The sequence below is a fragment of the Microtus oregoni genome, unplaced genomic scaffold, assembly GCF_018167655.1.
Source record: "Microtus oregoni isolate MIOR12 unplaced genomic scaffold, Mior012 000029F_ref0000214, whole genome shotgun sequence".
Lineage (NCBI taxonomy): Eukaryota > Metazoa > Chordata > Mammalia > Rodentia > Cricetidae > Microtus > Microtus oregoni.
In genome coordinates this window covers 16,179,620-16,206,243 of record NW_024543088.1, presented here as the reverse complement: position 1 = coordinate 16,206,243, position 26,624 = coordinate 16,179,620, and the positions used below count along the sequence as shown (strand labels likewise).

Below are 26,624 nucleotides of genomic sequence, written 5' to 3'. Positions count from 1 at the left end.
TTCCTGTCTGTCTCCATGGTTCTTCGGGCCTCTCATACTCTCTTTATGTCAATCTCATACTCTCTCCCCCAACTCTAGCTTCTCTGTCTCCAGACTCGGAATCAGGGTCCTCACCACTCCAGCCTCTGTGCCCTGAAGTCAGCCCTTCATGCCCACATCATCTCTCCTGATGATGTAGCAAAATCCTGGAGCTGAAGGTCACAGCACCTGCTCAGCCTAGAGACTTGGTTGGGGTTATTTGCCATTATTCAGGGTATGAGCAGAGCTAGAGCTGGGGAAGACCAACTGGTTCACCTTGAGGCTTCTGGTGGCCTGGGAATCTTTGGAATGAGGATGACATGAGACTCACATCCTTTCTCTCTCCCATCCTTCAGCATTCCCCCTCCATTCCCGCTCTCTTCCCTCCCAAGTGTTGGGCTGATATATGCACACTACCACATTTTGCTCGGTAGTATTTAGTTAGTACTGTGTATGTGCATGTTGAGTGTGTGGAGGCACACGTACCATGATACACCTATGGATGTCAGAGAACAATTATGTGAAGTCAGTTCTCTTCTTCCTTTCCGCCTTCACTGGTGAGTTGAGGTTGGATCACCAGGCTTGTGCAGCAAGTGCCTCTACCTAATGAGAAATCACTAAGGCCGTGGGTCCTGATTTTGATGCTGTACTCTCTGCCTTTCCAGCTGTCTGCAGGCATGCCTGTGGCAATGGCTTCTGCTCCCAGCCCAACCTGTGTACCTGTATGGATGGGACCCTGGCCCCCAGCTGTGGCGTAGGTAGAGGTGAGTGGTCAGTGGCCTCTTGAAGAAGGAAGAGAAGACCCTAGGCATCTGAATGCCACTAGGAGCCCAGGTTGTTTTTGTTGAAGGATAAGAGCCAAGCCAAGTAGAGGCCCTGGTCAAGCCTTCCTGGAACATCTTCCCCTTACTGTATGTTTTTCCTTATCCAAAGCATCACTGGGGTGTAGCATGAGCTGCATGAATGGAGGCAGCTGCCGAGGGGAATCCTGTCTATGCCAGGAAGGCTACACGGGCACTGTGTGTGGACAACGTGAGTACCCCCATTGCTGACCTCACTTACACAGAGAATCCCAGGAAATGGATTTGTTCATCACTTGTTCACTTTGATCAGAGATCAAAGGTGACAGGCTCATTGTTACAGCTGCACAAGTCGGGGGCAGGGGCAGGTGTTTGTGCAGATGTGCATGTATGTATGCCAGCATGTGTGCATGTGTGTATGTGTGCATGTGTGTATGTGTGCATGTGTGTATGTGTGCATGTGTGTATGTGTGCATGTGTGTATTTGTGCATGTGAAGGCCAAAGATCAATGTTAGGTATCTCCATCAATTGTTCTCCACCTTATTATCAGAGACAGGGTCTCTTATTGAACCTGGAGCTCACCTATTCGGCTAGGCTACCTGGCCAGTGAGCTTTCAGAGACCATCTGCCTCTGGCTCCCCAGCAAAGGAATTACAGAGCACCATTGCTTGTGACTTTCCCATGGGTGATGAGGATCTGAGCTCAGATTCTCATGTTTACACGGCAAGCACTTTACTGACCAAACCATTGCTCATTAGTCAGTCTTACTCCCCCTGGTCCAGATGGCGGGATCCCTGGATAAAGAAAGGCTACTTAGGTCCCAGCCCCCTCTGCTTCCAGGAAACCTTCAGTCGTCCTCCCCTGTCTGTCCACAGCCATCTGTGTCCACGGCTGCCGTAACGGAGGACGCTGCATCGGGCCAAACCTCTGTGCGTGTGTCTATGGATTCATGGGGCCTCAGTGCGAGAGAGGTACTGAGAAGAATTCGGGGAGGAAAATGGGCCGTGAGCAAGACATGGGTGGGTTCCAAGTGCAGACAGATGGCTGCTTCGCTCCTTCCAGGGCAGTCTGAGGACAATGGGCTTCCTTTGCTCATCCACTCTGCGTAGCAGTTATTGCTCATTGGCCTACTTCGAAAGAATTTGCATTGGGGGTTAGGGGGGCAGATGGAGAGGTGGCTCAGAGATTAGAAGTACTTGCTGCCTTTCCAGAGTACCTGGGTTCAATTCCCAGCACCCACCTGACAACTGTCTGTAACCCCAGGATCAGATCAGACACCCTCACATATATGCAGGCAAGACTCCAGAACACATGGAATAAAAATTAGCTCCTTTGTTTAGAAAAAAAAGAGTTTGTATTGGCTTGGGAATTGGAAGAAGAAAACACTGACCTTGGGATCAATTGCCATGACGAAGGGGATATAAAGAGCAGAGACGTCATGGACCATGGAGTGAGAGAGGACTTTCTGGGGAAAGAGACCTCTCTGCTGAATCTTGAAAAATGTTTTACTTTTAAATAATTTGATACATTTATTAATTTGTGTGTGTGCTCGTGCTATACCATGCGTGTGGAGGTCAGAGGACAACTTGCAGGAGTCCTCTCTCCTTCCACAATGGAGGGTTTGGGGATCAAACTCAAGTCATCATGTTTGGTGGCAGTGCGTTTCCTCCCTGAGTCACCTCCCAAGCCAGGATCTTAACTTCTTGAGACAGGTCACACTGAGTCACCCGGGTAGGCTTCGATTTCATTATTCAGTCCAGGTTCACGTCAAGCTTACCCTTGATCCTCCTGCCTCAGCCTTGTAAATACCTAGGATCCCAGGCATGCGCCACCTTGCTCACCCGACCCCTGGCTCTGAAAATGATCCACAGGGAATGGACACTTTACCGAAACCTCGCCCCACCACCACCACCTCGCCATCTCTCTCTGTCTCTGTTACTAGTGACTGAGCTCAGGTCTTATTTGAGAACTAAACAGGCACTCAACTGAACCACACTTCCAGCCATAGCCCCTCACTAGGGGATTCTAGGAGGGACTCTACCCTTGAGCCACTTCTCAGCCCCTCACTGAAGAACTGAAGGACCATGCTTAACAGTTAGCCATGCCCATACACCTCTTTCTGCTTATTTTTTTTTAAAATCCTATTTACTTACTTAGAAGATGATGAGGAAACAAATACTATGGCAAAGTGTGGAGGTGAGTGGAAAGCTTGCAGAAGTTGATTCTCACCTTCCATCCCTGTGGGTCTGAGATGAAACCCAGGAGGTCAGACTTGGTAGCATCCACCCTTACTAGCTCAGCCATCATCTCACCAGGTCCCCTTTCTACCTTTTATTTTTAAAATGGTTCAGTTTACTATTTTAAAGTTATGTGTGTGGGAGAGTATGCGCACATGAAGGCAGGTGTCCATAGAGACCAGAAGAAGGCATCAGATTCCCTGGAGCTGGAGTTACAGCCAGGTGGTTGTGAGTTGCTTTGTATGGGTGCTAGGGATTGAAGCAAGAACAGTAGATGCTTTTAATGGTTGAGCCATCTTTACAGCCCCATGAGGAAAAGGGAAATCGTTCCTTCCTTCCTTCCTTCCTTCCTTCCTTCCTTCCTTCCTTCCTTCCTTCCTACCTTCTTTAGAGAAGGTTCCATGTGGTGCTAAGAAGAAGGTATAAAATGGTATCTGGGTAGAATATTCTATGAATGTCTTTTAAAATTTGAGTCATAACATCTATTAGTTTCTTATTTCTCTGTTATGTTTCTTGTCTGGCAGTCCTGTCCAGTGGTGAGAGTGCGATATTGAAGTCTCCCACTATTAGTGTGTGGGGTTTAATGTATGAGTTAAGCTTTAGTAATGTTTCTTTTACATATGTGGGTGCTCTTGTATTTGGGGCACAGATGTTCAGAATTGAGACTTCATCTTGATGGATTTTTCCTGTGATGAATTTGAAGTGTCCTTCTCCATATCATTTGATTAATTTTAGTTTGAGGTTCTATTTTGTTAGATATTAGGATAGCTACACCAGCTTGTTTCTTAGGTCTATTTGATTGGAAAGTCTTTTCCCAACCCTTCACTCTGAGGTAATGTCTGACTTTGAAGTTGAGGTGTCTTTCTTGTATACAGCAGAAGGATCCTGTTTTGTATCCATTTTGTTAGCCTATATCTTTTTTTCTTTCTTTTTTTAATATTTATTTATTTATTATGTATACAATATTCTGTCTGTATGCCTGAAGGCCGGAAGAGGGCACCAGACCTCTTTACAGATGGTTGTGAGCCACCATGTGGTTGCTGGGAATTGAATTCAGGACCTTTGGAAGAGCAGACAATGCTCTTAACCACTGAGCCATCTCTCCAGCCCCCGCCTATATCTTTTATAGGCAAAATGAGGCCTTTGATGTTAAAAATATTAATGACCAGTGACTGTTAGTTCATGTTATTTTTGGTTTTGGTGGTGGTGGTATTGTGTTGTGCATGTGTTTCCCTTCTTTGGGTTTTACTGGTGTGGAATTATCTACTGCTTTGTTTTTGTAGGTGTAGCTAACTTCATTGGGTTGGAATTTTTCTTCTAGTACTTTCTGTAGTGCTGGATTTATGGATAAGTATTGTTTAAATATGGTTTTGTCATGTAACATCTTGTTTTCTCCCTCTATGGTGATTGAAAGCTTTGCTAGGTATAGTAGTCTGGCCTGGCATCCATGTCTCTTAGTATCTACAGAATATCTATCCAGGATCTTCTTGCTTTCAGAGTTTCTATTGGGAAGTCGGGTGTAATTCTGTTAGATCCACCTTTATATGTTACTTGACCTTTTTCCTTTACAGCTCTTAATACTTTTCTTTATTCTGTATGTTTAGTGTTTTGATTATTATGTGGTGAGGGAAATTCTTTTTTTGGCTCAGTCTATTTGGTGTTCTGTAAGCTTATTGTACTTTCATAGGCATGTCCTTCTTTAGGTTGGAAAAGTTTTCTTCTATGATTTTTTGGATATATTTTCTGTGCCTTTGAGTTGGACTTCTCCTTCCTCTATTCCTATTATTTTCAGGTTTGATCTTTTCATGGAGTCCAAGATTTCCTGGATATTTTCTGTTAAAAATTTGCTAAATTTAGCATATTCTTTGACTGATGGATCTGTTTCCTCTATTGTATCTTCAATGCCTGAGATTCTCTCTTCCATTTCTTGTATTCTTTTGATTATGCTTGCATCTGTAGTTCCTGATCATTTACCCAGATTTTCCATTTCCAGAATTACCTCAGTTTGCATTTTCTTTATTGCCTCTATTCCAGTCTTCAAGTCTTGAACCATTTCTTTCACCTATTTGATTGTTTTTTTTCTTGGTTTTCTTTGCTTTCTTTAAGGGATTTGTTGATTTCTTCTAATTTTTGGTTTGCCTTTTCCTCCATTTCTTTAAGGGAATTTTTCATTTCCTCTTTAAGGGCCTCCATCATCTTCATAAAGTTATTTCTAAGGTCATTCGTCTGCTTCATCAGCATTGAGATGTACAGGCCTTGCTGGTGTAGAACCCCTAGTTTCTGGTGGTGCCATGTTGCTCTTTATGTTGTCAAATGTATTCTTACCCTGTTGTCTATCCATCTCTTCCTCCAATGGGTGCAGGTGGGGCCTGTGGCTTCAGGAGTCACTCTTCCTCCAGGTGCAGGCAAGGCCTTGCCTCTTGTGTTCACTGATGCAGCTCTAGGGTCTTCTCTCCAGGTGCAGTCTTGACCAAGGCTCTGATGATCATGGATGTGGTGGGGAATTGTTACAGGTGTGGGGAGGCTGCTCCCAGGTCTCTGGAGCTTTGCTGGGTGGGAATAGGGTACAGAATATGCCTCCCGGGGGCTAGGGTCTAGAGAGCAGGGTCCTCCAGCTGGGAACCCAGAAACTCACCTCTCCGGGAACAGTCAGGGCCAAGACTCCAGGGGTCACAGAGGCAATGGGGGTGGTTGGGGGTGTAGAGAGGCTTCTCCGGGTTCTCTGGAACTTTTCGGGAATGGTTTTTATACACAGAAGCTATCAGAGTGACTTGTGTAGATGAAGAACCTAAAGGTGATGGACTTCGGAGGCCCTGAGATTGATTCCTATTGTGGGAGATGTCAGTCAGGGAGAAGCTACTGTTGTAGCTTGAGCTGCATAGTTTCACTGTCTCTAAAAGTAATAAAGAGGTCTGAGGAGTGACTCACTGGTGAGCACTGGCCCTACCACCTCCCAGAAAGTAGCTACAGATGAGACTCAGCCTGAGGGCATCCACCTAGAATCCCCCAGTGAGGGGCTGAGGTTATTGATGGTGGCAAGGGTCAGTTTATAGATAAAGAGAGACTTGTCATGAATTGGAAGGTGGAGGGGCTGCAGGATGTATACCTGGGTTATGGAATGATGTCTTTAGAAACACTTAACCAAAAGAGAAAAAAATGGAATAAGGACTGTAAGAGATGAGAAAAGTGTAGGTCAGTGCGGGGGGCGGAGAAGGGGACCAGGGCAGGTGGTGGGTATCAAAGGCCCAGGAAGGCTGGGTACCAAGCTATCTCTGATGCCCTCCTTCATAAGGGGCCCGGAAAGGAGAGTGGTTGGCTTATTCTGGGAGGGGCTGTCCTTGGTCCTGTGCCAGCCCTATTATTGGAAATATCTGAAGGGTGGGAGGAGCCAAGCAGTCACAAATGGACCCTGGGCACTGCGCTTGGGAAAACTGACGCAGCTCCCTTGTACTAGGTTTGAGGGTTCAGGGACATGGTGTCATGAGAGCCAAGAGGAGATTCATCCAGGCCCGGTGTGCAGTCAGACGTGAGACGGGCTCTCCTGCCAGGTATCCGTGGTCTCTGCTTGAAGGCAGGGTGAGAGAGAGCAAGTCAGAGAAAATCTGAAGATTCTCTGCTGGAGGTTATTTGTGTGAAGGTACTGAATATTTTGAAGGATCAGTAGGAGTTTGTTAGGTAGAAAAGGCATCCTTTCCAAAAGGGGACGTTGAAAGGCTCATTGGAAAGAAAAGGCCAGATATGTTGGTATAGAGGCCTGGGCACCTGCAGAGAACAGTGGGACAGAGACAGTTCAAAGTCAGATGCCTGTGTCCGTCTGTCCACAGACTTCCAGATGGGGCCCTGCTACCCCCACGTGAGTCCTGAGGGGTGCCAGCACCAGCTAACAGGTCTTATGTGCACCAAAGCTCTCTGCTGTGCCACTGTGGGCCATGCCTGGGGACTTCCCTGCCAGCTCTGCCCTGCACAGCCACACCCCTGCCGCCGAGGCTTTACCCCAAATGTTCATACAGGAGCCTGCCAAGGTGAGTTGTGGGGTACACAAGGGAGAATGGAGCCCCTAGGTATCCAGAGCTGAATGGAGATCCCCCCAGCACACACACATACACACCACACACACATACAAACCACACACACACACACACACACACCACATACATAGACACCACAGACACATACATACCACACACACACACACTCACACACATGCACCATGAGTTGGTTTTTCTCTCTGACTCCCTTCCTGGACTTTATTCCTGCAGATGTGGATGAGTGCCAGGTCATCTCGGGCCTGTGCCAGGGTGGCAGCTGTCTCAATACAGTGGGCTCCTTCAAGTGCCGCTGTCCTGCTGGACACCAGTTCAATATCAGAGGCGCCAAATGTGAAGGTAGGGTATGTGTGTGTTACCTTGGCTCCCTGCAGAAGGGTGGAGGGATTGGGCAGATGAGAAGCCTGGCTCCGACCCTGTCTGCCTGTGCAGATCTGATTGAGTGTCTTAGTGTATCTGGGCCCTGCTCTGGGGGTGGCTGCACAAACACGTTGGGAGCTATGTGTGCACCTATCATGAGGCTCAGTCAGAAACCTGGATGGAGCTCACTGCCTGGCTGAGATGGGCCAATGGGCTGAAGAGGGATACAGTGCTAAAATACCTCTCCCTCACCCCAAGACCATCATTCTGGTCACTGATACAATGATCCTCTGCCTCTCTGGGCCCTTGTTTCCTCCCATCTAGCAATTGTCTTCCCAGCATCTATGCTCTCACTGACTCTGGTCTGGGGGTCCTTTTGACGCTCTTTTTCTATGTCCTTTGGCGCTCTGGTCTCCCAACTCAGTCTCTTGATTCTTCTGTTCCCTATCTTCCTAAAAACAAACATGCTTCCACTATGCCTGTTTGTTTCTCCGGTTCTATGCCCTTTGGGGTTGATGGACATATTTACCCTTTATCACACTTTATCCTTAACTTCTGTTCCCACCACACCTCCCCCACCCTGTTGTGTCATCTCTGTAAGCTCCCATAGCCTTCAACTCTATGCCCCCCCATTCCCTCTGGTATCCATCTTTTTGCCAACCTCTAATCCTCCAGTCTTGATCTTTATGTCTTTCTATACCCGCTAACCTTCATTTCTGTGCCCCCAGTGATCTTCTAGCTTCAATCTCTGTTACTCCTCTGACCCTGTAGCTTTCAACAGGGGGCAAAATGATTCTCCTCCCAGCTTTCAACTTGGACCCCTTCTGACCCTTGAGTCTTTACCTTTGCTGTCTTCCTTCATTCACGTCCATGCCCTTCTGCCCATTAGCCCCTCTGTGCACCCAATCTTTTAGGAACTTTTCTCACTACCCCTTCAATTTTTTTGAAAAGAAGAAACTGGGGCTCAGAAAAGCAAGACTGGCTTGGATAGACTCAACAAGTCCATAACAGAAATGCCTACATCCAGCTGCCCAGACCCACATGAGGTTTGAAAGTGCCCCTTGTCTGGATCTCCAATGCAGTCCCCCACACTTCAGCCAGTCAAGAGTGGTTCTACCTCGCACACAGGTGTCATGAGCTTCCAAATCTAGATAATTTGGGGGGTCCACAAGGCTGCCTAGGAATATGGATGTAAATGAAAGGATTCTGTTTGCAGGAAAGAGAAGGAGGTATGGCCCATTCTCAGCATCACCTCTAACCCCTCAGGCTAGGCCTGTATAAGACAGAACTAAGAATATTGTATTGGAATTTGTCCAGTCTCCACCTCCAGGGTCCTTTATAGCCATAATAGGAGGTCTTCTGCCAGAGGACCAACTTATCCTCTGGATTTCAAGGGACTGATCCAACTACAGAATCTAATTGTCTCTGAACATGGACTTTGATTTGGTCCTGGGTGTGTTTGTTTGGTGTGTGTGTGTGTGTGTGTGTGTGTGTGTGTGTGTGTGCCTGTGTGTATGTCTCTATATCGTATGCATGTATGATGCCTGAGGAGGTCAGAAGAGTGCATTAGGTTCCTTGGGACTAGAGTTACAGACAACTGTGACCCACCATGTGAATGCTGGCAACTGAACCTGGGTCCTCTGCCAAACCATCTCTCTAGCCTCTCAATCCTGAGTTTTTAGTTCTAGCTGAGCTGTTCCAAGACTATGTGATTTTACTCAACTGACTTTTTTTTAAAAAAAAATATCTTAGTTTCTCCATCTATAAAATGGGGATAGTAGTCATACCAATCTTGAATGGTTGTTTTGAGGATAGACAGTGATAGAGCTGGGGATATGGTTCAGTTGATAGAATGTTTAGGTAGCATTCACAAAATCCTGGGTTCCAGCTTCTGCACTATGTACAGTAGTCATAGTGGTGTACATCTGTCAATTCTAGCACTCTAAGTGGACACAGGATGATCAGAAGTTCAACGTTACCCTTGACTACAGAATGAGTTCAAGGCCACCCTAGGGAGGCGGGGAAAGGGAGAGAGGAGAAAAAGAGAATAAGCATCGCAAGATGTAGTGAGACAGAAGTTGAAATGGTTTGTAGATGACTGGTACACAGTATGCTCAGTACATACATTGCTTATACATGTTCATTACATACATACAAAATGTAGTGAGACAGAAGTTGAAATGGTTTGTAGACTGGTACACAGTATTTATGCTCAGTACATACATTGGATATAAGGAGTACCCTGGGGAGGTTGAGGCAGGACCACTTGTCAGCGAGGGTGTTTAAATTATTGACAGCTGTAGTTTACATTAAAATTCTCAATATTCTATCTCTTTTTTCCCTACTGGAGAGACAGCTGCTTGTCAGACCCCATGTGGTTAGAGAATCTGGTTCCCCACGTTCAACCAAATCTAATATCTGGGTAACCTTGAACCAGAGTGTTGTCGTCTTCTCATCTGAACAGGTCTCTTCTGAGTGGCCGTCTCTCTCTCTCTCTCTCTCTCTCTCTCTCTCTCTCTCTCTCTCTCTCACACACACACACACACACACACACCTGGGAAGTCCCCAGGTACACAGGGGGAAAAATTGGCATGACTTTCCAGCATAATGTTGGACAGCCAGCTGCCAGCAGCCCTCTCTGCTGGTGGGAGTAGTTTCTCAACCAAAGGACACCAGCTAATATTTTCAGTAACTGAACCCAAAAATAAGCCTGAGAACTCTGATCTCCATGCAAAGCCATGGGCCCAAGAGTCTGGTGAGAAGCAGAGGAGTGTCTGTGTTTCTCATGCCAAGGTAACTACGGGATCAGTTTCTTCCGAGGGCAGTGGCTCCTAGTGCATCCATTTGCCCCATGGGAATGCTTCTCCATGCTTCCCTGTGATAGCCAAGGTCAGTAAGCAAGGACACATGGACATATTGCCTGAGTTTGCAACAGGTACCCCCCTACCGCTAAGAAGTAAGAGGTCTTCCTCGTTGTGCTTGAAGAAGAGTTTGCTGGTGGTGGCAACTTGAGATATTGGAGCCATGGTCCAGATGAAAGCCTAATTCATCTTCTATAATGATTTAGAAAGCTTTAAAATAGGAAGTACTGAGCAGGGTTTACCCACATGCTAAAGTGTGTGTGTGTGTGTGTGTGTGTGTGTGTGTGTGTGTGTAGTGGTTTTCATGTCTGCTTTACATGCAGAAGGTCCTGGCTTTGGGCCTCAGTGGAACCACAATTTATGTTATTTATTGTGTATATTTTATTTATGTGTATGTATCAGTGTGAGTGTGTGCCATCTATGTGCAGGTGCCTGCAGAACCCAGAAGAGAGCATTGGATCCCCTAAAGCTGAAATTACAAGGGGTTGTTAGCCATCCAGTGTGAGTGCTGGAAACTGGACTCATGTTCTCTAGAAAGAAGCAAGTCTCTTAACCGCGGAGGGCACCTCCTGCTTTGACTACCCCTTTCTGAAGCAGGATCTCCCTAGCCTGGAACTCACCACATTAGTTAGGGTGACTGACCAGGGATCCCTAGGAATCTACTCTTCTCTGCCTCCTCAGTGCTGGGATTGAAACTGCATGCCATCACACCCAGATTGTTTGCTTTTTATGTGGTTCTGAGGACCAAACTTAGACCCTGTACTTTCCATCTCTCCAGCTCAATGCCCTATTTTTCCTCAAGGCAACACTCTTCTGAGGCACTGTGGGTGCTTGGAGCACCCTGATTTATTGATGAGAAAACATAACTATGACAGTCAAGGAGAGCAGTTCTAGAGCAGTGTAGGTACCGCTGGAATTTGAACCCATCTGTGCTCAGTTTGTGCTTAACTTCCCCTCCCTGTATCCTGTTACAGAGCGCCAGGTGGGCACCTGCTTCTCAGTGCTTATCAGAGGTCAGTGTGCTGCAGGTCTCACTGGCCACTACACTCACAGACAGTGCTGCTGTGACAAGGGCAGGTGCTGGGCGACTGGTCCATCCCCAAAGCTGTGTCCTCCACGGGGTTCTGGTGAGTGATAGCTTGAGCTTCTAAGTAGAGAGGTCATGGGTGGGATTCATGGCCTGGCTTCAGATTCAGTTCTATGTTTTATTATTGTTATTGTTGTTGTTATTATTATTATTGTGTGATGAACCACCATATATGGACTGCCCATGCTTCAGCATTGCCAGGGCACAAATTTACTCACATTCATTATTGTGTGAGGGGAGAACCATTCATGCACGTGCATGCGGAAGTTAGAGAACAACTACGTGAAGTCGGTTCTCTCCCTCTGCCTTTGTTCAGCTCCCCACGCTCGCAAGGCAAACACCCTTCGTCACTGGCCTTCAAACTCTGTTCTTTGCAGGTGAATTCCTGAGACTGTGTGCTCAAAGGCTCCCACTGCTGCCTGCCTATGCAGACCTCTTCCCTGGACTCTCAGAAGTTGGATCCAATAACCTGGGCTCTGCCCTAGGGCCAGCACAACACAACCACCGTGGTTCCAATGGGCATGGGCACCAACGTTCCACACTGAGCTCTGGCAACTCCAACAGTGGTGAGCCCTGGTGGGGTAGGGGGTTCAAAAGCTAGGGCTGAACTTGAGCCTGAGGAAGCAATCCTGAAGAAGGGAAGGAAGCTTCTCTTTGATGGAGTTGGGGTTTTGGATAAGGAGTCCCAGGGGGCAACTATAGTTGGCCTTCCATATTTACTGTTTAAACTAACATTAGAAAATACTGGAGAAGAAAACATCTGCCAACTCATTTCATTGTTTTATGAACAATATATAGGAACTATCTGTAGGAGCTGGCTCTTCCGGAGATCCAAATTGGGAGCCCACAACTGCCTGTAATTCCAGCTCCAGAGAATCTAATACCAGAAGAGTCTGGCCTCTGAAGGAACTTTGCACTTGTGTGCATACACACATGGGCACAAAAAAAGTAAATCTTTTAAAAATAAATATATGCACACACCCAAACACCCACATATATACTCACACATAAGTTCTTTCTCTCTTTCTCATACACACACAGAGATATACATACACATACACAGCGAGAATACTAGCATAGCATTGCTTGACAAAGGGAACACATCTTGAGACATGCACGACTTGGTACTTTTGTTGTTGTGTCATCGTTTAGATCTTGCTTTCCACACACATATGTGGCATATGTGAATCACTTTATGTTGTCTCGGTGCAGTGGAAACCAAGGCTAGGGATTAGACAGTGACTTGGTTTTAGAATTTGCCAAGGACAACCTGACTCCTTAGTGGTGGATTCTGAGCAAATTCTCTACTACTGAAGCCATGTCCCAGCTCCTGATTGGCAGATTCTGGACAGGCACTCCAGTGCTGGTCCATCATCCAAGCCCTCACTGGAAGATCCTAAGCAGGTACTCTACTGCTGAGCAAATCTCCTGGCCATATTCTGGTATATTATAGTACATCCTATTCTAGACTATCCCAGTATATTCTAGTCTGAGTCTCTACCACTGAGCCACATATCCAAGACTTTCACTGGGGATTCTAGGCAGGAGCTCTCCTGCTGAACTACAGCCTCAGCCCTCCTCTGGGCATTACTTTGAAAGGTAAATGGACGGAGTTACTTAGAATAATACTTAGTACATAATAGGGACCCAGGCAGTGTGGTGACCTCAACCTTCAGCATGAGAATGCCACATCTTATTGCTCTTTGAATCTCTCTCTGTTGGGGGTGGGGATCTCAGGCAAGTGATACCAACTGATAATCCTGCCAAAGTGTAGCAGTGATGGGACCCAGTGATCAACCATTCCTCTGTGCAGATGTGAGGCTGGGGCTGTGTTTCCTACATTGGGATGAGGATGACTGTGGAATTCCCCTGCCTGGCAAGTACCGGATGGACGTCTGTTGCTGCTCTGTTGGGACATCATGGGGAGCTGAGTGCAAGGTTTGCCCAGAGCCCAGCTCCCCAGAATTCTTCAAACTGTGTCCCCAAGGGCTGGGCTTTGCCAGCCAGGACTTCCTGTCTGGCCGACCCTTCTATAAAGGTTAGTCTGGGGAGGGGCACACCAAAGGAAAAAGATCCTGGAAGGGAAAGTGGTAAAGGGCACAGCATGGGCAAAGGTCTGATGGTAGAAAGCATTATTTTCAGGTAGGAGGTTTAGTATCCAAGTGATATAAGACTGTCATCCCAGCACTCAGGAAGTAAAGACAGGAGGACCAGAGATTCAAGGTCAGCTTCGGTTGGGCTACATGAGACTCTTTCAATATAAATCAAAAAAACAGGTTTGGTATGATAATGCAGTTGATGTTATGTTTGCCTTGCAAGCATGAGGACCTGAGTTCAATTCCCAACAACCATGTAAACTCTCAGGTACAAGTTAAACAGATGTAATCTCATAGCTGAGCAGACAGAGACAGATAGCTCCCCGGACTCACTGGCCAGCCAGCCTAGGTCAGTCCTGGGACAGTGAGAAAGCCTGTCTGAAAAATCAAAGGTGATTTTCCCTCCTCAAAGCTCCTGAGAAACAACAGTTAAGGCTGTCTTCTGGCCTCCACATACACAGGTGTGTGCGTGCGCGCGCGCACACACACACACACACAAAAAGTGTGGTGGTGCATGCCTATCAAGCCAGTGCTTGGAAAGTAGAAGCAGGAGCTGCAGAGTGAGAGTGAGTTTTGTACTGTATGAAGAAGAAGAAGAAGAAGAAGAAGAAGAAGAAGAAGAGGAGGAGGAGGAGGAGGAGGAGGAGGAGGAGGAGGAGAAGAAGAAGAAGAAGAAGAGCAGGATGGCTCAGCAAGTAGAGGCATCATTTTTCTCTGAGGAGCCTGACACTGAGTTCAAGCCTCAGGAGGCACACAGTGGAAGGAGAGAACCAACTCTCAAATTGTTTTTCTGACCTCTACAGTGTATGCACCCACATACATGCATAAAACATAAATATGAAAGACTTAAGAGACAGGAATGTTAGCAAGCTCAAGAGGTAAGAACCTAGGGAAGGCTTAGGGTATGAATTCCAGACTAAAGACCTTCGGTGTGGTTTACCTGACCTTGTTTCCAACCCATACTCCAGATGTGAATGAATGCCAGGTGTTCCCTGGCCTGTGCACACATGGCACCTGCCGCAATTCTGTGGGCAGCTTCCACTGCTCCTGTGACAAAGGCTTTGCTCTGGGTGCCCGAGAAAGGAACTGCATAGGTAGGTGCCACTCCCCATCTGGTGAGGACAGGTCATGCATGCAGGAATTTGTGGGAGGGGTCCCTGTATTGAATGTGAGGACAAGATTCATTCTTCAATCTCCTTTTAACATACCCAGCTATGGGTGTGGCCTAAGACAGCTCACCACCCTGTCTGTGCTGCAGGGATCTCTACAGTCTATGGAGGGCCAGCCAAGACCACCTCTGAAAGGAAATATCTTGTCCCTTTTCTCTGTTCATCTGAGGCATTTCTCCTTCCTGGACTCAGCTCAGTTTCTTGGGGCTCTTGGGCAACCCTCGAGTCTACAGAGACCCAGCTCCATATGTTCTCTTATTTGAAACCTCTGGCCTGTAGATCCTCATGTTTGCACACACAGACCTCTAGCCCATATGTCTCTGTTCCCACAGACATCGATGAATGTCGTATCTCACCTGACGTCTGTGGCCACGGTTCCTGCATCAACACCCCAGGCAGCTTTGAGTGTGATTGCTTTCCCGGTTTCACTAGTGGGTCTTTGCTGATGAAGAACTGTGTGGGTGAGTGGTGGCAGGGGGAGACCATGGCAGAGAGAGAGCCATGGGAAGGAGGGACATCCAGAAGAGGGGTGCCAAGCTTGCTGCTGCTGTGCAGATATGAGGAGAAGGTGTAGTGTGCTGTTGGACTACCGTGGGATACTGCCATAAAGACAGCCCATTGAGAATGTGTGCCTTTTGGGGAAAGGGGCTACCCCCAGAGAAACCATTTAAGAAGAATCTAGCTTGGGCATAGATTTATAATGCCATCTCTCAGAAGGCTAGGGCAGGAGGGTTACCAATTCTATCTAGCCCAACCTGAGCTATATAACAAGGCCCTTTCTCCAAAATAAAAGAGGTCCCTGTCATTCACTTTGTTATTTACTCAGCAAACATGTCACACGCATTCACTGGATTGGGGTAATGCAGAGAGTTTAAGCACAAAGGGCTTCATAACTCCACGGGAAGACAAATGAAGTTGGTCTTGAAGGGTTAAAAAAAAAAAGGACACAAAGTTGGGTGAAGTAAGGAAGGGGACTGTAAGTGGGAGTAAGAGTAAGGTAAGATCAAAGTGTGTTCAAACTCTCAAAGAACTAGCTAAAGAGCCTTTCCCAAGAAAGCAAAATTCTTCTGTGGTCTGATGGGAATAAGGACCCAGGGGACACACCTATTCTGTGAGGTCGGGAAGGTGGCTGAGGACACTGAGAGTCACTGAAGTGGAGAGCCCAGGAAGTGGCTGAGAGATGGGGATGAGTGGGATGGATCAGTGGTTAAAGGTGCACGAGGCCAAGCATAACAACCTGAGTTTGATCCATGGTACCCACATCATACAAGGGGAAAAGAAGCTGCCACAGTTGTCCACTGTGACCTCCACACGCACGCCACAGTGGCTGGAGGAACAGCATGTGTGAAGGATCTGGGGTGCACCTAAGGGTTTAGGGAAATTCTGAGACATGACATGGAGGCCAGAGGACACATGCAAAAGCCCCGGGGTGGGTGTGAGAGGTAGAAAGATAGGTTTGGCTGGACTGCAAACGGGGGATGAAGGGATGCCACACAGAGACGCTTCCCTAACCACCCCATTCTCGAGTCAGCATCACCAGCCTGCTGTCTTTCCGCGTGTCCAGATGCAGATGAATGTGCTAGGGACCCGCTGCTCTGCCAGAGAGGCACCTGCATCAACACGGAAGGGAGCTATGAGTGTCACTGTCCCCCTGGACGTGAGCTGAAGGCCCAAGGCACTGCCTGTGAAGGTGAGCTTGCAGCAAGGTATGAAAGAGGGGCAGGGTCTGGCACGTGCTCACATCTGTGTGTCTATCCAAATGCACAGTAAAAATGTGAGATGAAGTGTATGCATGTGTCTCTGAAGATCAACCTCTGTGTGTGTGTGTTTGCATCCACAAGATTGTGTGTGGGTGTGTGAGTGTGAAATGGAAAAGTGTGCGCGTGTATCAACATAATGTGCATGAGTAGTGGTTTGTATATAGTCGTGTCTCGTGTGTGCAAGAGAGTGAGGTGGTTCATATTGTCCACCTGAGAGGATGTAAAATCACCTAGGAGACAAAGCTCCAGCATGTCTGTGGGGGAGTTCAAGTTCCTACATTAAGTTAATGGAGGTGGGCGATACTCGACCTGAACGTAGGTGGTGGCATTATCTATCCCATGGGCTGGGGTTCCGGTCTGACTAAAAAGGAGAAGGGAGCTGAGTGCCAGTGTTCATCCTGCTCTGTGTCCTGTTGGATGCAGTATGACCAGCTGCCTTATGCTCCCGTCACCATGACTACCCTACCGTGATGGACTGTATCAAACTGTGAGCCTAAGTAAATGCTTCTCTTTTGAGTTGCTTTTCTCAGACATTTTGTCACAGTAATGAGGAAAGAAACAAATACAAATGGGAAGTGTATCTGTGAACACAGCCATGTGAATATCGATGAAGCTGTATCTGTGCAAAAGCAAGTGTGTTTGTGAATCTATGTGCAGGTGTGTGCGGATGTGCAATGGCAAATTTTTGCATTTGAGTATGTGTGCATATAGATGAGCCTAACAGAGGACAGAAGTGTATATTTGGGTGTGAACGTATAAGTGATGAGCAGGTCTATGTATTTGCATGTGAATGGACATTGGTGTGTGTGTGTGTGTGTGTGTGTGTGTGTGTGTGTGTGTGTACCTATAAGAGTATATGTGAGGATGAGGTACAGATTCATGTTGGTACAAGGGAGAAGCATTCATGTTGGAGACTCTCCTTTCTGTGACCAAGACTGTGGTCCCATGGTCTGAAGGAGTACAGTCCAGCCTGGCAGGGAAGCCATGGCTACAGGAGCAATTAGCCACATTGTATCCATAGTCAGGAAGCAGAGTATTTAGGAAGTGCAGCTGAGTTACAAAATGTCAAAACTGGTCCACAATGACCCACTTCTCCCAGTGAGGCTCACCTTCTAACGGTTCCACAGCCATCTCAAATAGCACGAGCCTGGGACCATGTTCAATCACAAGAGCTTACGATATGAGTAAATATAAGGCTGTGTTTCTGTGTGCACTTATGTAAGCACACACAGTATGAGTGTATCTGAGTATGTTTGGGTGTGGGTTCATATTTGCACAAGGATAAGTGTGTGCATATAAGGTGTGTTTCTATCATGCCTCTAGGTGTGAGCATGTTTCTTCAGGCAAATGCATGTGTCTACAAGCGTGCATGACTTTGAGTTGCGCATGATTAAAAGATATATTTGTGAGCAGACAGGCAATCAAACGGTGGGATGCTGGTGCAAGCAGCCAGAGTGAGCTCACTGGGATGCATGTGATGGCGGATAGGGGATGAGGGACAGTAAGGCTGCTCTTTCACCTGAAACTTAGTCACCAGCCATATGTGTTCCTCCCACCAGACATTGATGAATGCACCACAAGTGACAGCCTCTGTCCCCATGGCCAGTGCATCAACGTCATCGGTGCTTTCCATTGCTCCTGCCACACAGGTTTCCAGAGCACTCCTGATGGCCAGGGCTGCGTGGGTGAGACTATGCCATCTCTACGATGCTCTCTGCAATTCCCTGCACAACACAGCTTTCCCCAGCCTTATTTCCAAACTCCTCTGAGTTCCTGCCCCTAATTCAGCCCAAGCTCACCAACCTGGTTCCCCTCTTGTCTGCCCCTGCAGACATCAATGAATACCAAGTCCGAATAGAGGCTGTGAAGTGCAGTGCACAAATGTGAAGGGAAGCTTCCAGTGCAGCTTTTGGCAGGATGCCCAATAGGAGGGCATGCACAGGGTAGTGAGTGTGTCCTATGCCTTCTGCTTGGGATGTGAGCACCAGAGAAGGCCTAGGCTAGACAGCAACCTCACACAGAGCCAGGCAGGATCAGCCAGATCCCAAATATCCAAGCCCTGGGAAGGATCCTGAACTCTTCCTATGTCCCTGTCCCCCTTCAACCCATCCCCTATCCTTGCTTCTCAAGATGTGGATGAATGTGAAGACAACCTAGGCATCTGTGGAGAAGGCCAGTGTACCAATGTGCCGGGATCTTACCATTGCATTTGCTATGATGGCTTCTCAGTCTCACCGGACATGAAGATTTGTGTAGGTAAGCAGCAGGGGCTGGTGGTTAGGGACACACCTGAACACACCTCTCCATAGCCTGTGTGATCCTGTCATAGAAACAGAGACCTGCCCCCAACTTTTTTATTCCCCTCTGCATTTAACATTCACCATATGCCCAACACCTATCAGAGACCTATGCTTGTTCCACAGGCTATGCACTAATAACTACAAGCAAAGGGTGGTTGGTTGTTTGGTTGGTTGGTTGGTTGGTTGGTTGGTTGGTTTAACTAAAGGTGTTGAGCATTGTTCAGAACATAACTGTGTGCTGATCTCTGTTTGAAGACCTTCCCAAAGCTCTTTGGATAGCACAAATCCGTCTTCACCAGGCCACAGGCAGTTCTTCCTCCTGGGGAGTAGACGCATACTGGGCGCCTTGTCAGGGCAGAGCTGAGCTAGAGCAGACAAGTCCCCGGTGGTAACAAGCCCACCAAAGGCTTTCTAACCCAGTAGATCCTGAGAGTTTCAGCTAGGAGGAATGTCAGAGAATATCTTTCAGAAGGTGCTAATGAGAAATACAACTGAGGCAACACTTCTACCCAAAAGGCATGTCCTGCTTTTTAACATGACAGGACATCACCTATGAAGTTCAAACTCCAGAACCATTGAATTCCATTAGTCACCCCCAAAACTTTTCAAGCCAATTCTCTAAGAGTTTTAAGTAAGTTTATAATTTTATTTGGGGCCACACTCATAACTATCCTACATGTAGTCTATAAGCCAAGGGTTAGACACCCCAGCACACCATCCAAATACAAGTTAGCATAAATGCATTGACAAACCTGGCTAGCTTTGTGAAAGGCAGCTGAGTGTGTGGGGCCTCTTTCCTCTGCTTAAGCTGTGAGGACCAGAGAAGAAAACCTGGATATCTTGGTTAAATGCAGCCCTTGTTACATATATTTGAACATGTATTACTTTGGGGAACACATGTAAGTTGTGTTCCATGAAAAATGCACTGTGAAATGCTCATAGAAGACTTATAAATACCCTGACCTGAGCCAGCAGGTCGTTCTTCAGTGACAGTAGCCTGAGGGAGAAGACCAGGGGACCAGAAGATAAAGACAACAAGAAAGTTTAGGACCAAGAGGTCTTATACTAGCTATGTCTCATACCAATCGAGTTTATTAGGAAGGACAACATCTTATATATAGTTTTCAAGGCAGGCGACGGAACAGAGTCAGCACAAAGCCATTGTACAGTGGGATGAAGTCAGCGTGAAGCTAATCAAGCCATGTTACACAAAGGGAGCATCATACAATGGGATCTTCATTGCATGAAGCTAATCAAGCCATGTTACACAAAGGGAACGCAGTAGATCTCAACTTCATCACAATCTGAACATACAGCAGCCTTGGGACTAGTAACTACAGTATCTTCAGAGGAAAAAGTCAAGTTTCCAGGAACTAAAACCTTCACTCTTTTGAGGTGTTAACCCTAGACCCAGACTGAACCTTGGTAAGTCTGCCACTGGGCAAGGACACAGAGCTAGGTCCCGTTTGTCCTTTCATTGGGGCATTTGAGAAAACCTTGGATCAGCCTGACTCACTATCTAATGCTGGTCCTAGAGGGAGCGCTCAACCTGTGTTAGTAATTTGTTTCTGTTGCTGTGATACAAACCCCAACAAAAATCAATGTAGGGGTTAAAGGAGTCTATTGTAGCTTATAATTTCATGTTGGAATTCATCTCTCTGTGTGGGAGGTCAAGGCAGGAACTTCAGATACAGGGTGGTCATGTCACATGCATAGTTAACAGCTGAGAGACGTGAGTACCTGCATGCTCACGTGCTGCCTTGCTCGTCTCCGTGTCTCCACTCTTACCTAGTTCAGGACCACCCACAGTGATCTGGGTCTTTCCACATTAGTAAACTTACGACAGTCCCCTACAGATATGCTCACAGGCCTGTTTCGGCGTAAAAGAATGGCAGACAGAATTTATTATAAAATATTCAGCTTTAATAAGGGGAGGACATACAAAACCGAGGTTCCCGCAGAGAACAGGAAAACATAAGGAAACGCAGGGAGCATGCCCGCCCCCAAATCTTTATAAGTAAAAAATAACCTCGGGGGATCCCGCCCTTGAAGCAAGGTGATTGGCTGGGCTTCCCCTACACAAGCCAACCCAGTGTAGACAGTCCTTCCCTGAGGATGTCTTCCTAGGTAATGCTAGGTTGTGACAAGTTGACAATCAAAACTAACCATCACACTTTTCTTTGCAGACACCCACACAGCCTAGTAGGAGAATCTGCTGTGTGGCAACTACTCTCCTGCCTCCCTGCCCTAGCCCTGGCCCTATTCCTCTGCCATCACTCTACCCACATAACCCAGACCCTGTCCTCACCACAGATGTGAATGAGTGTGACATGAATCCCCACCTCTGTCTCCATGGGAACTGTGAGAACACAAAAGGATCCTTTACCTGTCATTGCCAGCTGGGCTATGCCATCAGGAAGGGAGCTCCAGGCTGCTCTGGTGAGTGAAAGTCAGCCAGCTGGAGCCGGAGAGATCCAAAGAGCCAGCTTGAAGATCATTAGCACTGTCTCCATGCCTTAGGATAGAAGGCAACGAGACTCGTTCTTACCGTTTCCACTAATGAAACCTCTCAACAATAAAGCACCCTGGGAGCCTCTTAAAGAGCTCAATGGAGGGAACCCCAAAGGAGAGAGCAGCATTCCCAAAGCAAGCAAGCCAGATGGTTTTTGCATGATACATGGATTAGCATTTAAACATCTAACCAGTAAGAGAATTCACATCTCAGATCAAACTTCGAACCCCAGGATATTTTCTCTATCCAGAATGACAGCTAGAAGGCTGGAATCAGGGGATGGGTAGGTTTCTTCTTGGTACAGAGAAAGGACCTGCCCTAGGCATCTCTCTAACTTCTGGTTGTTGTTGGCAGACTGTGGTAGAATTTGATTCATAAGAACATTACACCCACAGCTGCCTTCATATTTGCCTGGTAGTCTTCTCGTCTTTCTGTGCCCAAATTCCCCTCTTAGAAGAGCTGATTGAACCAGGATGCAAAACAAACCATGATAATACTGTAACTTAGTGGCATCTCCAAAGATCATCTTTAACTAAAGTCACCTTCATAGATGTGAGAGGTCATAATATTCTCTCTCTCTCTCTCTCTCTCTCGCTCTCTCGCTCTCTCGCTCTCTCTCTCTCGCCCCCTCTCTCTCTTTCTTTCTCTCTCTCTCTCTCTCTCTCTCTCTCTCTCTCTCTCTCATGTATGTGTTCTACATAGTGAAACCATGTCTGTCTCAAAACAACAAAATAATGGGCTTGGGTATGGCTCTGCTAGAGACCCTGCTTGGAGTGTGCAAATCCCTGAGTTCAATGGCCAGGCTTTATGAAGACAGACATTCAGATTGTAATAGGTGGATGGATGATATATATAACCTTCATTAAAAAGTGATGGATGAAAGATGATAGACAGACGGATAGATAAATAGATACCTAAAAAAAATGAAGGATGGATGACAGACAGATGATAGATAACTAACCTTAGAAAATGAATTGATTGGTGGATGAAAAATAAAATATGTTCATGTAAGTCAAAGTGGGGAATTATATAGAAAAACGTTTATTTAGTAAACAGTGGCTCACACTGATTCAGAATTGGAAAGCCTGGAATCTTGGTATAACTGTTCATTGGATAATTGCACTTAATGCCTACATGAGTCTCTTGTGCTGCCTGACATTTCCAATCATCTCTGAGGGCCACTGTAAGTCAGATCCGGTGGCCTTGAGGCTTCTTTCTTGGGCTGTAGGAGAAAACCGAAGGTCCTTGGGAAGGCCAGTCTTCCATCTGTTTTTCTATCATTGCTTCTCTGAGTCTTCCCTGCTGTGGCTGCTTCCTACCACTGTTCCCTCTCCCCTCAGATGTGGACGAATGTGAGTTTAAAAAACACAACTGTGACAGGCACGCCTCCTGTCTCAATATCCCTGGGAGTTTCTTCTGTAGATGCCACCCAGGCTGGACTGGGGATGGCTTCAAATGCCACGGTGAGTACCTAGGGGCAGAACATCCCTGAAAGGTGAAGAGGTCGATGGAAGGCAAGGCAGGGTGACGGCTGGAGACTAGGAGACGGGATGTGGGAACCATGTGGGTCTGGGAGTGGAGAGTCAGCCTCCCCACAGCCTCAGTCCATACCAGGGGATCCCGGCTCTGTCTGCTGCAGACCTGGATGAATGCGCGATCCAGCAGCATCGTTGTGCTCCGGAAGCTGACTGCCTCAATACCCTGGGCTCCCACCACTGCACCTGCCGACCAGGATTTGTTGGAGATGGCTTATTCTGTGAAGGTGAGGCGGAGGGCAGGGCCTGAATGCGACAACCACGGTGCCAAAGTTGTCCTCCCCTGCCCCATGGGTACTAGAGGGTCTACGTCCTTAGCTCGCAGAGCCACTCTCTGCATGCCCACCTGTCCCCTCTTTTGGTTACCACTTTTTTTCTGATTTTTAAAAAAATTCTTGTTATGACCTTGTGGGTGTGCACAGATGTGTGGGAGGAGGCACACGTGTGCAGGCACACATATATGTGAGTACATGTAGAGGCCAGAGGTTAACTTCAAGTTCCTTCCTCAGGAGACAATCACCTTGGGATGGTGGTTAGTTATGGGTTTTCGTTTGGCTGGTCTATTGGTTGGTTTGGGTTGGGTTGTTGTTGTTATTATTGTTGTTCGTTTGTTTTGTTTTGCTTTGTTTGGAGGCATTTTTTCTGGTTGGGACCCCTAGGACTCACCAATTAAGCTATATTGGTTGGCCATTGAACTCCAGGGATTCATAGATCTCCATCTCCCCAGAATGGATCACACATTTGTGCTACCACACCTGGCTTTTTCCATCTGGGTGCTGGAGGTCAAATTCTGATTCGTATGTTGGTGTAGCAAGAATTTACCACCTGAGCTATCTCCGCAGGCTTTTTGCTCCCCAATTCTTTCATTATTAGCTTTTCCTTATGATCTACACCAGTGTAGTCAATTTAATCCTCTTGCTTCCTTGACTGTGACTCTGTGTGCATCCAACTGGACTCTACATGTCAGGGGTCCCCTTTTCACTCCGAATCCCCCATCTTGGTTATCTGCCTATTCAGAGTTAGCATCTGAGTTCCCGGGGTTCTCACCTGAGATTCTGGATGAAAGTAAATGGTTAAATCCAAGGCACTTCCTGCCCATTCAATGTGGGTCCTAACCCAGTTGGTTCTCAGCCCTGTGCTTTCTCAGACAAGGATGAATGCATGGAGAATGTGGGCCTCTGTGCTAATGGACAGTGCCTCAATGTAGCTGGCGGGTACCACTGTGAATGTGATATAGGCTTCAACCCTACCAAGAACCAGCGAGCTTGCTGGGGTAAGTCTCAGCCTAGCCCTGTCCAAGACAGTGGGTGTATACAGGGGGCTAGTTTCCAGAGCATACCATCAAACATGGTAGGCTGAAATGAGGTCCCTACAGATGTGGACGAGTGTGCTCTTGGGAACCTGTGCATGTTCGGGAACTGTGAAAACCTGCCTGGAATGTTCCGCTGCATTTGTGAAGATGGCTATGAACTGGACAAAACTGGAAGCAACTGCACAGGTATGGAGTCACCCTGGCTGGGGAGCAAGCCGTGTCCCCCTACACCCACCTTGACTTCTCTTCTAAAATAGTTTCCACTACCCCCTTTTGTGCATATGTGTGTATTTAGGGGTATGTACCTATGTATATGTGTCTGGGATACAAGTGGGTAAATATGCATGAGTCCAGAGGAGGATGTCAGGCATCCTGCTCTATCATGCTCCACCTTATCCCCCTGAGTCAGGCTCTGTAGCTGATCCTGGAGCAAAGCTGACAGCCAGAAAGCTGGAGCAATCCTCCTGTCTCCACTATTAGCCCTAGTGTTGCAGGAGAACATTCAAGCTTTTTACATTGGTGCTGAGAATTTGAACCCAGGCCTTTGTGCTTGTACAACAAGTGTTCTTACCCACATAGGCAGCTTCTTCAGCCCTCATCACTCCTTTATTTTAAAATTTTATTTTTAGATTTATTATTTTATATGTATGAGAGCTTTCCCTGAATGTGTGTATGTACACCACATGTATGCCAGGTGCCCATGGAGAACAGAAGAGGGACTCCCCTGGAACTGGAATTACAGACGGTTGTGAGCCACCATGTGGGTGCTGGAAACAGAACTTAGGTCCTTTGCAATAGCAACAAATACTCTCTACTACTGAGCCATCTTTCCACCCCCACTTCCTGTTTTTAATCATTGTGATCATTGCTGTGTAGTTTCATTTCTGTTGGTTGATAAAGTATCCTGAAAGCAAACAACTTAGGAGAGAAAGGAAAGAAGTCAGTTTCCACCCCCAAGTCTACCACTGTGGGCAAACCATAGCAGCAGGATCTTGAGACAGCAAATCATATCACATTCACATCAAAGAGCAGAGAGAGAATAAATGTGTGGAAAATAAATTCATGCATGCTTGCTTTTATGCTTATGCAAAGAAGCTTCATTTCTCTACTCCTCTAAGAGTGCTTAGGAATGGTACAACTTCATCTTCCCACATCAATTAATTTAACTAATACAACTCCCACAGACATGCCCCAGACCAATCCAATGGAGACAGTCTCTCACTGAAACTCTCTTCCCATGTTAATCTAGGTGATATTCAGTTGGTTATTAGAAGTGACCATCACAATTGCCCTCTCATCATCTCCTGAGCAAATGCAGTGGACAAATGAAGTGCCCTCTGCACCACATCTGCTAAATGGCCCCCTACCCGTATCTTTAATAACAGGTGGTGAAATTTTTCTGCATTCTTTCTAGGTGTCTTTTGCCACCACTAGCTTTCCTGCAGATAATATGTAAATATATGGGCTTAGTCATGTGTCAATAAAACTTTATTGATACAAATAAACACTGGCCACGTTGGGCCTTCAGCGTGGTTTTCCAACACCTCAATCAAAGGTGTTTTCTCATCTTAGTTTCATATGTTGGCTTGGGAAACTCAGGAATGAAGAGTGTGGAAGAGGATAAACCTAGGCCAAATGGAACTGAGCAGAGGAAGGGAGATTGCTGAATGGCCAAGGCAGACTCTTAAGGCCATGTCCTCTTTGGCTCCCTCCAAGGGAACAACAAAGATTCATACTCCAGCACCTGAGTGGGCCCATTGAAATCTATGGCCACTCAGGAGAAAGGGAGGGATGGTGTACAGTGAGGTCTCTTAGCAGATGATGGTGTGTGTGCCTCACAGATGTCGACGAGTGTGCAAATCCTGTGAACTGCATCAATGGCCTGTGTGTTAACACCCCTGGCAGCTACCTCTGCAACTGCCCCCAGGACTTTCAGCTTACCCCCAGTGGGACCGGCTGTGTTGGTGAGTACACACCTGGCAACAGCTGGGTAACTCAGGAGTCGGTATTACTGGCAGGGCTATGGCCTGGGTCACCTTGGATGTCAACTTGTGTAGATTTTCCTGCTCCCAACATGCAGGACAAGTATGGGCTGAGAAGTCATCTGTTGTGATACTGCCTTCTGGACCAGACACACATGGTCACATGCACTCAAAATTTTACACACATGCATACCTTCCCTGCCCATTCAGGAATATATTCAACCACTACATACAAACATGCAGGCTTATATGGAGGCATACACAGTTGTTACTGTAACGGCGTAAACGAATGCAGACAGATTGTAAATATATATATATATATATATATATATATATATATATATCTTTAATGTAGAAACAGACTTACAGAACCACCGTTCCTGCGGAGACCAGGAAAGCAGAAGCGACAGCTGGGAGCACGCTCGCCAAATTTATAGGCAAACATTAGCCCGAGGCGAACATGCCCCCCAAGGGGCGGGACTTATCCCTACATCTCCCCTTTTTGTCTAAATAAGACAGAACCAAACCAAATACAACTATATACAATA

General features: G+C 46.8%; 1 protein-coding gene across 1 annotated transcript in view; it reads left to right on the top strand.

The window, feature by feature from the left end:
- The window catches only part of Fbn3 (fibrillin 3), a 74,832-nt gene that overhangs the window by 3,524 nt on the left and 44,684 nt on the right, over window positions 1-26,624 (top strand). The window contains 21 exon segments of the mRNA XM_041677721.1: window positions 684-782; window positions 952-1,050; window positions 1,695-1,790; window positions 6,881-7,078; window positions 7,316-7,441; window positions 11,298-11,450; window positions 11,788-11,976; window positions 13,185-13,448; window positions 14,475-14,600; window positions 15,008-15,136; window positions 16,240-16,365; window positions 17,995-18,120; window positions 18,267-18,284; window positions 18,287-18,352; window positions 18,518-18,691; window positions 21,049-21,174; window positions 22,588-22,710; window positions 22,887-23,009; window positions 23,930-24,055; window positions 24,158-24,280; window positions 25,936-26,058. Of these exon segments, the coding sequence (XP_041533655.1) occupies window positions 684-782; window positions 952-1,050; window positions 1,695-1,790; window positions 6,881-7,078; window positions 7,316-7,441; window positions 11,298-11,450; window positions 11,788-11,976; window positions 13,185-13,448; window positions 14,475-14,600; window positions 15,008-15,136; window positions 16,240-16,365; window positions 17,995-18,120; window positions 18,267-18,284; window positions 18,287-18,352; window positions 18,518-18,691; window positions 21,049-21,174; window positions 22,588-22,710; window positions 22,887-23,009; window positions 23,930-24,055; window positions 24,158-24,280; window positions 25,936-26,058 (2,733 nt within the window).